Source organism: Podarcis vaucheri, assembly GCF_965113315.1.
Source record: "Podarcis vaucheri genome assembly, chromosome: 8".
In the NCBI taxonomy this organism is placed as follows: Eukaryota; Metazoa; Chordata; class Lepidosauria; order Squamata; family Lacertidae; genus Podarcis; species Podarcis vaucheri.
This window is the reverse complement of record NC_138766.1, coordinates 41,910,754-41,926,395: the sequence shown is the minus strand read 5'-3', so window position 1 is coordinate 41,926,395 and position 15,642 is coordinate 41,910,754. Positions and strand designations below refer to the sequence as shown.

At 43.4% G+C, this 15,642-nt stretch overlaps 1 protein-coding gene across 2 annotated transcripts; it reads right to left on the bottom strand.

Moving 5' to 3' along the window:
- Positions 1–342: 342 nt before the first annotated feature.
- Positions 343–15,642, bottom strand: DSEL (dermatan sulfate epimerase like). Of its 2 annotated transcripts, XR_014222157.1 has the most exons (3): positions 14,858–15,642; positions 4,360–14,053; positions 343–4,282 (listed from the first exon to the last, which is right to left on the bottom strand). XR_014222157.1 is itself a non-coding variant. In XM_082233630.1 (2 exons), exon 2 carries the CDS (start codon positions 13,136–13,138, stop codon positions 9,479–9,481), a length of 3,660 nt encoding a protein of 1,219 aa, XP_082089756.1. In that variant the 5' UTR covers positions 13,139–14,053; positions 14,858–15,642; the 3' UTR covers positions 343–9,478. The 2 variants fall into 2 exon arrangements, 1 of the variants encoding a protein (XP_082089756.1); XM_082233630.1 differs by having other exon boundaries at positions 343–14,053.

The window sequence follows — 15,642 nt, the reverse complement described above, 5'->3', positions numbered from 1 at the left end:
AGTGTTTGGTTTTAACAGATGACAAATACATCCTTTTGTGTGTTTTATTCCATCTGTGTACAGGTTAGGAAGGTGGGCAAGCTATTTTCTTTTGTGCAGCTCCCATTCATTTCAAAGGGGCCTTGCAGGAGACCTCAGTGGATAGTGTCCAACCATGTCATGGTGTTGGGATCAGCTAAGACTAGCTAGGGATCAATTAAATCTATCTTAGCCCTGACACCTGGTTTTGGTGCCAAGACTCAAACGATATTCCACCATGTAGCTAATCTTGCTTTTGCTGATATTGTTTCAAGCCTTATTTCTTGCCAAAACAATTCCTGGCTCTCTTTCTTTTTTTAAAAAAAAAAAAGAATAAAAATCATAGCAGCAGCTATGAAACTGGCCTGCTGTTTCATGTTTTCCTCTGAAAACACAGAAAGAGGCCAGGTTAGATTATTTCCACATGATTTCAGTATTCCATTCAAAAGGTCACTGCGATCTTCAGACCTGTTCTGTTGGCAGCAAAATGGAAGTGGTTCATGCCAGCTAAGCAGCTTTAAAAACATTTCCATTACTTCCCATGGTATTCCCAGGGCTTCTATTTCCAGTTGTCAAAGATACATTGCTTCCCACTTGTCTGGCAAAAGACATTATGGAAAGATCTGCATCAAGTTTTCATTTGCTGTCTCATAAGACTGTAGCCAACCTGCTCCTTTCCTCTCAGTACTCACCAGTGACTCCCTAAGTCTGCCTTCTCTACAAATAAATCGCTAATGTCTTTGGAAACCCAGTAAAACTTGTGGATTTTCTTTATTTGTAGAAAATCCACAAGTTTTATTGGGCTTCAGGGAAAGTTATCTAACTGCAGTCTCCTTGATCTGATGGAGGCAAATTGGAAATGCCCGTTACATGGACCACAGTCATTTGGAAAGATACCCATTGGATAAATTGGAAATCAGCTTTGGCTGAAGACTCCCAGTAATAGATACAACAGGGTTCCAATTTGCTGCAAAAGCATATCTGATTCTTGAGTTAGCTGAATATTGATGCTTAGTTATTAATTATTAACTCATTATGGGAATGAAATAATGTCAAAGGCCCTTTCTAATGCCTTTTTAATAAAATAAAAAGATAAGCAGTACATAATAATTTGGGATGGCAGAGAAAGCCTTCTTAAAGTGTCATATTCTCAGAATGTGTAATGCCTCACAAAGGGGGAGATCTGCTTAGCCTCCTCCCTCATTTTTTTTCTTCAACTGAAGCTCTCCTGTTTCGGCAAACACATCATTTGTCACACACATGCTTTTTATGCGATACATCTTTGTTTCAGAATATTCTTCATTGTTTTCTTTTTTATGCTGTGGTTTTATTTCTTTGAGGGAAAATGTTCTGTTGGAACCACCCAGACTGATGCAAGGACATTGGCAAACATGTTTCCTAACTAAATACAGGCGACTCCCTACTTACACAGGGATTATGTCCCGGGCCCCGTGTGCACAAGTGAAATATGCATAATTGGGAGGCACCCTGAAGAGTCCTTATGCCTCATGAGACCCTTCCCAGAGCCCAAGGAGGACATCCACTTCAGGCTCTGAGGATGGTCTTCTCATGATACGGTGGTGCAGTGGGACTTTGTGGAGGCTGCTCATCTGACGTGAAGGAAAACTTCCTCAAGTCAGCTAAGCAACTCAACAAACCCCAACTGAGGGGTTTGCAGCCCAAAGAGGATGTCCTACAATGCCATAGGTGATTAATGCATAACTTCACCAATGCCACAAACTATAAGCTGTTCTTTGTTACGTTAAAACAAAATGAAATTTGTGTAAAGGTCATAATTTGTATTTTTTGAATGGATTCTCTATCCTTTATCAAAGTTACAATGGAAGGCTAGAGAAATATGGCATTTTGTCTGGACTTCAGTTTGAAAAAGCTTTATACACCTTTGCCAACCAAAAGAATAGTAACTGGCAAACCTGGAACATTGGATTGAAGAATCAAAAAGGAAATTTCATGCAGTGACAACAATGCTCCAAACAGCTGAATTCATACCACTAAAACAGGCACATCCAACTCTCAGGAGACTGTGAACTACTCACATTATAAAAATACTAGCTGTGATCTTCCCATTGTTATTGATAGGCAATGTTGTTGAGCTTTTTAGGAGAGCCAAGGCTATTGAGCTCTTATTTTGGGGGGAGGGGAGAATATGTCACACAATCTACCACAGACGTTCTGCGATCTGCCAGTAGATCACGATCTACCTGTTGGACATGCCTGCACTAAAAGACTGGAAAGATCCATGGTACAGGCCTTAGTATGTGCCTCAGCAATGTCACAGGCTCCATTTTAGAAAAAGCAAAAAAAAAAGAAAAAGAAAAAAAAGGAGGCATTGGCCTAAAATCGTAAAATAAACTGTTTATGGGGAAAGCCTAGTATGTCAAACCATCTTCCAAAATATATATAATTTCACCTCACCTTCTTCTGTGGGACCTTTCTGAGAAATGCCACCAACCCTATCCAAATTTTCAATGTTTCTTCTGTATTTCTAAAGTTGTTGCCACCTGAATCAAACCCTCAGAATTCAAAATCACTTTTGCTTTGTATGAAATACTATGATGATTAGAGCTCAGCCAAAATTTCTCTGGAGACATTTTTTTTTTGGGGGGGAGAAAGATGATGATGATGATTTTCTAAACCCCTCTCTTAAAAAAATCTGAAAGCCACCACGAAGCATTTTCTGTAAATACTATTTGTGTGTTTGGTGGCCAACATTCCCCCACCCCACAATGCCCTAGTGCAAGGTCAAAAGCAATGTGGACTGCCAACGCAGTGACTTTTCCAGTCATTTGTAGTAGGGAGGGAGAAGAATCATGGGGCTGGTGGAGAAAAAGGCTGCTGCCATTGCCAAATGGTTGTCCCACCTCCAAGTGAGAGTTGAATAACTGCTCTGAATGATCCTCCTCCAATTCCTCTGCCCATAAATCGAGTGAAGAATATATCATACGGACAACTGTGGGAAATACAAGGATATCACAGTACTTGGATTAAAACAACCAAATAATGTAGAGCAATGAAGACCTATGCTATCTGGTGAAATTGGCACGGTTTTTGCCCGAGGCACACTGTAACTGGAATGAGCGGAAGTAAACCACATTCTTCTGTAAGCGATGTTTTTGGATTATGTAGAAACCTGCCTTAGTTAATAGGATTTCACTAGATGATCTCAAGGCCCCATCCATCCTACAATATTGAAATTGTTCAACTGATATCTGCAGAATTAGAATGCTTGCTTGTGGAAGGGAACAAACCAGGTTTCTTTATCCATATGAGAATGTATAGATCCTATAGATCCAAGAAACATAACAACCACTTCAAAACTTCTGGCATACTTAAAGTTTCCTTTACTTTGCCCCATACTTTCTTTTGTTCTCTTTAACATATGACCCCACAACAGGAAGTCTCCCCAGGCTTGTAGATAAAAGATTTATGAGGCTATTCATTCAAATCACATTTGCAAGTTCCACCTTTGAACTAGACTACAGATCATCAATTTCTTTAGTGGAAAAAAAGATAAACCCTACCTTCCAGCTTCTTTTTTAAAACAACCAAGGGATCTCATCATTTATGATACTGTATTTCAAAGTTGAAAAATACAGGGAGGAAAAGTGGGAAGATCATAGATATGTCTGTTTTGCCACATGTCCACCCTTTGTAAACCACACTTGGGATGAACACACACAGTACACACACACACACACACACACACACACACACACAGCACTCAATTACTACAAGCATGAACTGAATTAACTAAAAAAAATTAACTATCACAAAATACAGTGATTGCCACAAAAGTAACTGACTTTCAGAAACTATTAGACAAACTAATGGAAGGTAGTTCTATCACCATCTATTATCCATGATAATTACCGGTAAATGGAACTTTCATATTAAGAAAAACAAAATAATGCATCTTTTTGAAATAACCCTTAAAATCAGATGCGGGGGAAAAGGTCACAGGCAATAGCTGTTGCCATCATGCCCTGCTGGTAAGCTTTCCAAAAGTGTCTAGAAGATCATTGTTCACTTGATGAACCCTTGTTTTGACAAAACATGAACTTTCTTCCAACAAATTCATGTTTTCTGCTATAATAGGAAGAATATTATTGATGAAGAAAACCTGATTGCCAATCCCATAGCATCCAACACAAACAAAATAGAAGCCTCATGCAGAATAAAGTGCATTTAGTGTTATTTCTAAGGAGAGACTTCTAAGAATGGAAATTGGACATTTGCGGTACACCTATGTGACTTACACGTATTTCAAAATCAAACATGCCATTTAATTTTAAAAGTAAAATCAAAATCATATTTTAAAACACTTGTATTTTTCAAATATGCTATAATACATGGCTGTTTCGTACTTCCTTTCCTTTCCTCAGGCAAGAAAAATAAGAGGGAGAAGAGATAACAAATGAGAGCAGCTATTCAAGATCAGGCATCAGTACCAAAATCCCAGCTGACATCTTACTTCCCTCCCTCCCAAGCCCTACACCAATATACACCCTTCACATGGGGGGGGGCAGGGGGGATTTTAAAATATGAACCATGGAATGCATCCCACCATTATCAGATTCTGCTTCTTTGTACCATCCGGATGAAAAACTAATGAACTTCCTTTATACACAAACATTTTCAGGATACAGAAGTATTAGCTCTGAACAGAATTAGAAGTCATTTAAGGAATATTTATTACAAACACTAAAATCTTTTAAAGTAAAACCCTGTTTCCATTTTCCTCCACTATTAGCTACCACCTTGTGATTAATACGCCCCCACAGTGGAAGGATGTGGATCTAGAATTGGCCCCCACAGACACTTACAGACTCACTGTTAAAACCATGTTTATGGAAGACAATCTTACTCTGCTATGAGTGATCGCCAAAGAAGAAGAATACATTCATGCTTCCTTCCTCTTTCCCAAGCAAATAAGTATTCCAGCTCGATTCCACTGTCATTGTTTCTGGGGCAAAGGCACACTGTGGCCCATTTGTGGAGTGTAATTTAACAATGCTGCTTACAAATCGAACTTTCCCCATTTGTGGTTTTCAAAACAGCGATTTTCCTTCATTATATATCACTGCAGTTTCAGTACAAGCTTCCTTTCCGCCCACCCCTGGGAATATTTACTGACCAGCAGGAAATTACACAAAAACATTACAAAAAAAATGTATGTACACAATGCATGAAGCTAATGACTTAGGTAATGGATACTCAGGCTACACTGTGCCTTTCAGCCATTTCAAATGCAGCATCTCTGTACAGCAAACCTGTGGGGTGCTGTTCCAAAAGAACTTTATATCCTAATATAAAGTGGTCTGCATTTGGTAGGCCAGTTTGGTAGATCAGTATTACAGGCAAGCAGCACTGGGAAATTCTGCAGTGACAGGGCCAAGGACTCCCCAAGAGCATAGCCCTTGTTCATTTCAGTGATGGTTCGTTGGAGAAGTTACAATACACATATATTAGAACTCTTTCTGTCACACACAGGCACAAATACACTCTGAGCAGTCACTGCATTGGCTCCCATTTTCCCACTTTAGCACACCAGAAGTATGCAAAACATATCTAGGGGGGGAAATTAAGTCATTTTGTTTGTTTGAGACAGTCCCTTCACATTACCAAGAGGCCTGGAGCCTGGAGCTGCCCTGATGAGCTGGGTGCTATATGGGATCATATATCAGTTATGCCATAGAAACACATAAGAAGAGCCTGCTGGGCTCAGACTAAAAGGTCTCTCCAGTCCAGCATTCTGTTCTCACACTGCTCAACCAGAAGCCCAGAGGAAGCTCGCAAGCAGGAGACAAGTACAACAGCATTCCCTTTGATGCTCTGAGTGAATGCTGTGAAGCTGAAGCAAAAATAAAAGCTACTCTCAAATTTCATTGCAGTGTTCTATTTGTCCCATGTTTCAATGTGCTTACTCTGTGGAAAGAGAAGCTACAATTATTGGTATTTTCTCATCAAGGTGAATATTTTAGCGATCACCATATCAAGGACATGCATTACAAACCCTTTCTTGTTTGAAGAATGGCACGCAACACTGTCTCCCTAGCTTCACTGAACTCTCGATTTCCTACCATCAGCGGTGTTAAAAGTATTATCAGAGACCAGCCATTTTGCTGGTTTCTCTCAAATCTTCACTGAAAGGAAATTCTTTGTGTTAAACCCTGATCCTTGAACAAGGCACTGGAAGTCAGCCGAGCAGTTTGAAGAGTGAAGATTCACTTTGGCAATGTCTTAAAAAAAGAAAGAAAAAAGAACCACCTCATTTTGCATATGTTTGATACTAGGATGGCAGGAGAGGGAGAGAGAGAAACAGCCTGGCATGAACGAAAGTGATGATCCAAGGTTTCACTGACACATCAGTGCACATTAATACACTTTGCCATTTCCTTTAGCATGTGACAGTCTACCTAGCCAGAGGACAGCCTGGGAAAGAGAAAGAGGGCTGCCAGTCCCTCTTCTAATCCAGGACAAGTGACAGCCAAGTTACGCTCAGTGAAACTGCAACATATCAACAGCTCTATCAGGCTAGAGGCACATTTTGACATAATAATGAACGGCTGGGAATGAGCTACTTTTATCTAGGTCAGAATGAGAGATCACAGAATGTTGCAACATGTTAGTGGAGGACAGGAAGGGTGGGGGGAGAGGACATCACAGCAAAGCATTCAGGATCACCGGGAGAATTTCCTAACAGTGTGAGGAGACAAACTCATTAAATCTCTTGACATCAGCTAATTTTTTGTCACCCAAATGAAAGGCAATTACTCATCTGGCATTTCAACACTGTGGCACCAAACTCCGATTCTGGTTCAAACGAAGAAGATGAAACATATTTCATAGCAACTTCATTTGTAAGGAAATGCTAGACAGAAAAGGAGTAAGAAACGGGCGTCTCTGATAGCTAGAGCTTGGTACACATATCCACAGACATTTACAATAGGCATGCTTCTGCAGAGAATGTGAAGCAAGAGATCAGGAGAATACATTCCATTTTAAAGGCGGGGAGAGGGAGAACTGCCTGCTACTTGGGTAGGGGGTAGAATAGTGTGGAAGAGAGTGGCTGCCTTTAAATATATATATTTTCAGTGCAATTCAAGGAATGACGGAACTGGTTTTCTATACATGAAAATGCAAACAGATTTTGGAAATGGATTAAATATCATTCATCATTAACCGGAATTTGACACACAGGTGGAAAATAAACCTATGAAATGAGAAAGCATAAGGTCACCCCAGCATTCTTTACAAATTAATTGTAGTAAAGCCACAATCCTAAACAAATTTACTTGCAAGTGAGCCTGCAATCCTAATCCCACTTCTCTGGCCATAAACCCCACTGAATTCAATAACACTTACTTCTGATTAGACATGTTGGGATTGTCTAAAAGGCCTGTTCCCCCTAACAAAAATCCTGCCTATGCCCATGGCTGTTAGTCACCACTGTGATTTATTATTTAGATTATTTATTTATTATTTAGAAAGTGCCTAGTATGTGCTTGGGGCTGTTTAGAAATTAAAAAAATGATTTTAAAACCAACCTAGTCCCTGCTTCCTCCAGTTGGCAATCTGAAAGGTAAGCCCCATTATATCAGCAAACTTACTCCAGAAGTCAAGAGTAAGGGGCCCTGAGAAATCAGGGTTAGTGTTGCACATGTTCCCACTCCTTGAGCAAGTATTTATCTCTGTGATTTAAGAACTGGGGTGTTAAAATATTCTCTTGAATCTGTTCCAGCTGATGAAAGTGGCATTTACTCTCTTCCTGCCACATGAAGATGCTACCACAGCCATCTCGACCCTTAAATCTGGCATTAAAAAGTAAACTTTTTAGGAAAAGGAGGAATCGGCCTTAGGCTGCAATTTTACACTTAAGTCATTGTGTTAAAAGTCTGTGGGACTATTCTCCAGTTTGTAGGATATAGATAAAACTGTGATATACATCCTATTAACGACATCATTAACAACGAATGGATAAATAAATACATTTCAATGAGAAGGGCATCAAATATTGTAACGCAACACCATACATTTTCTCCATTGTTCCCAACAGAGAGCTGAAACTTAATTCAAAGCCCACAAGTTATACTATGCCCCTGTGAACACCCGATGCACACTACACACGTCCACATTCCCAAGCAGGTTCATTGAAACTGTTGCATGTAGATTGTGTGGAAAGAACTTGTGGAGAGAGAAGAAAGGTGACTCTAATTTATTTGTGTACCTGCATTGGTCGAATACCTATTAGCACAGCAAAGGAATAGGAAACCCTTCAACTCTCATCAGCCCCAGCTAACATGGGAAGTGGTCAGGGATGATGGGAGTTGTATTCCAGCAACATCTGATTCCCCATCCCTGAGAAAAGCAAAACCAAGATGGGCATTGTTGGCACAGCCCCAGTTACTGCTTAATCTGCCCATGGTTCTCCCCATCTATATGTCCCTTATTTTTCAGGCAACTGATTCTGCACGCCCAACTTGGTTTCAAGATGCTGAGATGAAGAAGATTTTGTGCAGATGTAATCCAGATAAAACAACAGAAGATGCCCGTGTCAGAAAGACAATCACAGAAATGGGCTCTGTATGTATATTTATCATTACTTCTGACTATGAATTATTTACTTACAGCACAGTAACAGTAGGAACCGCTATCCTGAAATTACCTTACAGACTCAGATTCCTTACTGCTGAGGAACGGAAGAAACACATGGAATAGTATTAATATGCTTCCATGTCAGTTTGGGTCTTGGTCTCTTTGCTAAGGATGCCAGTAGGATGCCAAGATTGTGCCAGTGTGTGTGTGTGTGTGTGTGATCTGCTTTCTGTCACTTCAGTGATGTCAGGCAATCATAAAACACAGTTTAACTGGCTGGTTAGGTTGACTTTATGGCTTCTCAGCACCGCTGGGGTAGTTAAAAGCAGACATAACATGTCAGTAAATCCAGCCCATGGGAGATCACTGCTGCCAAACGCCAAGTCTGCTTTGCAATACAAACAGTTGTTCATTGAAAACTAGGGCTGAGCCCAACCTCCTCCCAACACTGGCCACCAAATAACCAGCAGATGGCAGTGACACTTGGCAGCTCCCTGCCCGGCTGGGATTCATGCCAAGAGCCAAGGAATGTGAGGCCCTGATCCTATTACCCATCCTCTGAGCTATAGTCAGTCCCCATCTGGAAACAAATGCAAAGATTCACACAGCTTTATTTTCAAAGGCAGCAAAAGTAATTACGAGGGGGCTTTTTCTCATTGTTGTTGTTGTTGTTTAGGAAGGAAAAGGGAGGGTGGGGGAAGCTTACCAGACCAAATATCTCATTTCCTTTAAAATAATCTCTCTCTCTGTAAGTGTAACAGACTGTACAGACATTTTACAAGAATAAACCAGCTTTTTGGATTCTTATCTACAAATTGAAGAGCCTGGGGATCCTTAGTGCAAACTACCGCTGACCCGCAGCTTCTAAATCGGTAAACTTTGGATAGCCTAAGCGGTCCATTAGAGTCAAACAGATGTCCTCGATCTGCTTAATTTCCTCGCGAGGCATCTCATGTCGCCAAGCCCGGATGCTGGCCGGGGAGACCTCTCCTTCGTAAGGAAGGTAGAAAAGGTTGGTGGATGTGGCAAATAGGATTTGGTTTAAGCTAGCGGGAGACAGAGGGATGCCCAGAAAAGCATAGATGGATTCGGCCACCTTCTGGGGGAAGTTGACTAGGTCTTCGAACTTGAGCAGCCGGTAATTCTCCGGCAGCAAATCCCCATTGAGTCTCAGGGCTGCCGCCGTGTTTGCCAGCCACAAATGGGACATCACAGAGACAGCGTTTGAATTTGAATCGGAGAGTTCCTCCCTCAGCGATTCGTATTCAAAAGCATAGCCTGCATTTAAACTACACTTTTCTTTCCTGCCCTCTGCTTTAAACAGCATCGCTAAGCGCTGGGGAACCTTCCTCAAGGAGTAAAGGCTCGGCTGGCTTTTGTGCAGTACTGAGTAGATCCATGCCCGGGGGTCTCGTACTACATAGAGCGCTCTCAAGGAAGGGCCTATGATTTCTTGAAAGAAAGGCAGCTTTAATGTCCAGCTCCCACTGCTCAGGCTAAGCACGGGGCGTGCATTGGGATAAGAGGCTATGTGTCTCCTGAGCTCCCTAATGTAATCAGCATCTTTCTCTGAACTCCCTCTCAATCGGCTTCTTTGCTCCGCTATGGATTCTCTTTTTCTGGGCCGCCGCTTTTTGTCCTGTCTGGCAACAGGATGCTGCGCGGACTTACTTCTGCTGGTTTCATGTAAATGGATATTCTGAAGGTGGAGTTTTGTGTCTTTGACTAGGGAATGCAGCCAGCCCTGGAACAGCCGGAAACGGCCGCTCCGAACATCAGACGCCTTCCACTCGCAGGCATCGATGAAGGAGTCGATCTCAAACTCGGCTTCGGGGACGTCAAGGTAGCCTGAAGGGATCCTGATGTATAGGAAGTCACTGCTGTTGAAGAACAGCTGCTTCAGGATTTCTGCACCTGAGCTGGGCAGGGAGGTAATGACCACATCAGGCAAACTCACAGGGTGTGCCTGGTCCTTCCCTGTGCTGCGCTCAGCACTCATTGCATCGCTGCTCCACTTTCCGCAGATGGGCTGAGTGCAAGAGCTCCACACATCAACCAGCTCGACAAACCACAACGTGATGACCAGGATGAGGATCCAACGCAAGAGTCTGCTGAAGGAAATGTAAAAGTGCCACTGGAAGGCCAGCAAAGCCAAGCTAATCCCTAAGATCAACCCTGCAATGACATTCACTTTAAATCCAAAGGGGAAAGCGATCCTGTTGCTGGGTGCCTCTTTTGCTACAGTTTCGGTGCCCAGGCCAAACCTCGTCACCTTTCCCTGAGTGGCTACCTTGGCATAGCCACCAAAGCCTAAATAGCTGAACCTTGTCCTCAGATTTAGATAGTCTGTAACGACAGAGAGAACTGTTTCTGTGTTGTTGACATTGAGAGAAATCTGATACCCTGATCGGGCATCGTCAACAAACCTACAGCTAGAAATATTGACATACGGCCCATAGAAAATGTAGGCAATCCTTGCTACAGTGGTCTTTGCAGAGAAAGTGACGTTTACAAACTGAGTCCAGCGCTTTTTGAATTCAGCCGCCTGCTCTGCTTCTTGTATCCTAGCGACAGGGCTATTCCCATGATGGTCGAACCAAAACATTTTATAGTGGGCATCCCAGACGTCCATCATGGCTCCATTATATTTGCTCATAAATTTATATTGTACGTATTTAAAGTCAATGTCAAGGTTATGAAAAAAGGCACTGATGGAGTCAATGGGAGAGTCCTCCTCTTTCTCCACATGGTCCACCACTAGCAACATTTGAGGATTCAGCAGGAGCAGAGAACGGTACACGCTTTTCAGCTTCATTGCTGATGAGTAGGCAGGCGCTGCCTCACCGCTCACAAACATCATCTCCTCATGCTGAGAGGATGTAATGATCTCACCAGCAGCTTCCCCAACTTCATCCCCAGTCCACTTAAGCCACTGTGTGCATTCCCCAAGCTGACCCTCCCAAGGCTGATTGCACTGGCTTGTGGGAGATGGAGCGAACACCAGGACGTTATTCAGGTGGCTCAGCTTGGGTCCATAGAGGGCCTCGGAGACAAACACCTGCCCATTAGGAGCAAAGGTAAAAGAGTTCTGATCTGGATGTTCATGGCCTGGGTTGAAGCTTCGCCACCCATCAATCCAAGAATAGGGCTGAAAATGGACTATGTCATAGACAGCACGGCCACCCAGCTTCCCAGATTTAAAAGAAACAAAGGTATTTGTCTGAGCGTTTGGCAAACCTGCTCCGTACGTGACTACCCCCCAGTTAGGGAACACATGCATTTTAGGAGTGCCGTAATCAGGTGGAGGGTGGGGAGTTAACCCCGGGTCGTACCATATGTACTCGGTGTGAAGCGTGCTCCACCTCTGGGCAGTGGAGGGCACCATTGGACCATCCTTTGGGCGGTGCTTTCTAATTTGTTGTGCAAGCCAATTGCCTACCCCACTCTTCAGCACAAACTTATCCAGGAAAACCAGCTGGCTTTCGGGGCCGTAAAACCAATTGTAATTTGAATCGGCTATGCCGACAGTCCTCTGAAAGCCCGGCAGAAGGGTAGCATAGTAAAACCAAAAGTGCATTTTGAGCCAGTGGTTTTCGAGGTTGTTAATCCCAAAGTGGCGCTGCGCCAGAAATATATACTGAGTGATCGATTTGGCGGTGTAGCTACCGTAAGCCACGCCTTCGTCCAAAGAGCCATCGACAATGTGGTTGAGCAAAAACATGGTTTTCTCCATCACGTCCACCACGGCGTGTTTCCAGGCATTTGCTTGGGACTCTAGGCCCCCTCCAGTGACCAGGGCCCCAATGAGCAATGCCAGCATGTTAGTGGCCTGGTGGTTATGAAGAAGCTGCTTGCCCCAGGAACGGACTTTGGAATACTCGTACATTTCCTCAGTCACGGCCCATATCTTGGCAAAGTATTTTTGCCTTCTGACATCATCCAATGAGGCATATAAAAAATCAAAAGCGGTGGCAAAGCCGGTTAAGGAGTGGCCCAGAGGAACTTCGTCACCTGGGGCATTCTCCACCAGCCAGTCTTTGTATCCAGCCATTCTGTCCATATATTCTAGCACAAAATCAAAGGCAGCTTTATCTTCCGGGCACAGGAGGCAGTAAAAGGCTAAAGGAGGGAGATTGTTCCCGTATATCTCATTCCACTTGGCAGCGAAATCAGCATGCTTGGGGGGAGGGAGGTAGTATGATGGACTGGACAGCATCACTGACACCGCATTTCTGAGGGCTCTGAAGAGGTGGAGATGGCTGGTGTGAGATTTCTGTCTCAGCGCTGGGAGCTCTTCAGCACTAAAATATAAGCTTGGGTGAAGCACGGCCTTTTTCGTCTTCTGACTAGTCCTGAAATCATCTAGCCTCTGTTTCTCATACGGATCCACGTCCTCTGTAAAAGTCACCCAGTCAGAGTAATTGCTTACAGACTCTTCAAAAGTGGAGGCTGCCAACATCACTAAGGCTAGAAATAAGGAATGTCCTGTAAACATTAGAGCCATGATCCATTAGGCAGTTTCCTCCCTTCGGGCATACACCTCTTTCGAAAAAAACAAAACCACTGTTCAGATTTCAAACATGAATCAGACTCGCCAGCGTGGGAAAAATACACTTGAAAGCTTTTTACGCAAACCCAGGCGGCAGTAGCGGAGGGGACCTTGTGCTACCAGGTACACACTGTTCTGAGCTGAAGCGATCAGTTGACATTGCACTGGAAAAACGCTGGCGTGCAGGCGCTTAGACTAGAAACCCTTTGGCCACGCTGAAAAGTGTTTTTCGCCCAGAGGGCTAAACACAATTAAACCTTTCACTAGCTTCCATGTACATCAGACTAACAAGTAAATTTAATGACAGAAAGGATGTCTATTGAACCATGAAGAAAAACACATCCAGGGTGTTACTCGTGAAAGTGTTCTTATTTAGTTTTGTTTTTTTAAAAAAAATTCATTGATTTCTTCTGTTGTGATAGGATGGCACTGATAACAATACATGTACAGCAAATGAGGAAACAAATGTAATTTAGTGCCAAAGATATGAACTCATGAGTTCAAGTTGCCCTCTTCTGTCCCATTCTCTCCTAGTTCACACACATCCGCAGAAGTTTGTCCTTTATTTGGGTGGGGAAGGGATACTCAGCAAAATGTCTCCTCTGGCCAATTTTAGCAGAGCTGCCATCCTTCTCACACTTGCTAACCTCCAGTTGTGAAAACTCTGTTGGGTTTGATGATCGTCTAACAGACTCGCTGCTTTCATGTCGCCTTTCATTATCTTCAGGTCCTCATCAGTCTGCGAAGCCAGACCCTGTCTCTGAGTTTCAATTAGTTCTATTGCCTCATCACAAAGCCAAATTAAAAATACGAAATGGGATGCACAGATAGCTGGCTCTGGAATCTGTTCGCTTTGCATGTTGATCTCCTCTGTTAAAACAAACAGACAAACATGTGTCCCTCAAAATGTACAAGAAAAGTGTTCATATGATAGCCAACTACTGCTTTTGTTTTTTAAAGATCATCTCACTGTAAATAGTTTTTCTACATATTCATGTCAGAACTAATATGATGTTAACTTTTTAACTGTTTTTAAAATCTACTTTTTAATATATTTTACTTCTAACTGAATAACTGTTCAGTATTCAGAAAATCTCATAAATTGATGTAATGCTTCATTTAGTAAAGCACTATTTTACTAGTTAAGCAAAATAGCCTTCCTTCAAAAGCACAATCTGGACTGCTATTTGCCTGTCACCTTCAAACATAACAGAATTAACAAAAGTTGTTGTTGTTGTTTTAACACCAAGCTGTTCTACAATTAAGAGACCCATTCATGTCTCTGTACACTGCAACCTGCAACACAAACGGCTTTTTCTTTTTCAAAGGCAAGCTTTACAATTTAAAAAATCCCGCAATGCAATCGTTGTGCATAACTGTGTACATTTTGCATTTGTGCCCCCCACCCTATCTTCACCTGTGACTTACTAATCGAGACAGTCCCTTGCAACAGTCCCTTGCAAGTCACCAGAGGGCGCTATGAGCCAATTAGTATACCCCCCAAATAAATGTCTCCGGGCTGAAGAAGTTAGAACAAGTTTTTCTTTGCCAACAGCTGCAAATATTTAAAAGTCATCGCCAACAGGAGGTCGGCCGTACAGAACCAAACAAAGAGAAAAAGACCTCATGCTCTCCCTTTACATTGTTTAACAAACGTTTTTAAGAAAGACGTACCTTAAAAAGCAGCCTACTTTGGGCGTCGGGGGTCGTATTCCATCAGCAATGATGCCAGTATATCAAGAGGAAACAGGAGTAGAACTATCCGGTTGCCACATCGCTCCTTTCTCTTCTTCTCCCCTCCTCTTCTAGCTGGATTTGCATTCGCCCGGTTTCGTTTTAAGTAGCGAAGCCTGAACTTCAGCTCCCATCGAAAGGCTCTGTCCCCAGACCTGGGTGCCTCCTGTCATTTCTCCCGTTCCCATCCTTTGCTCTCTCTCCCTCTCCGAGAAAGAAAAAAAGTGCAATGATGCTGCTACTACATCCGAGTTCGAACTTCCATCAAGCCAGCTCCGAAACGCCTTTCCAAATGGGGAAGAAGGCAGCCAGTGTCAATCAAGAAAAAAGTGGTCCTGCATGCAGAGCAAGGGATTGTTCTCTTCCCTTTTCTTCCCTCCAGCCGCCTGGAGCCGTCTTCCAGATGCAACTCCTGCAAAGAACTTGACTCCCGCCGCGGCGATCCGCGGACGCGGGATGCCGCTCGACCCCCAGGGCAGACTCCGGCGGAGGCTTCTCCGGCTGGGGCTCAGCCGCGTTCCTTCCCGCTCCGGCTGCTGGCTGGCGGCGGCACCGGCGTCTGGCTCCCTCGCTCAGCTCCGCCGCTGCGGTCGGCAGTTCAGGCAGCCGAGAAGGCAGCAAGAGCCGAGGCGGCGGCGGCAGCGGCAGCAAATCTCTCAAGCCAGGCGGAGCGAGGGCGGGTCTTGCCGCTGCCTTCGCCAGAGCAGGAATGTGCTCATTTTCAG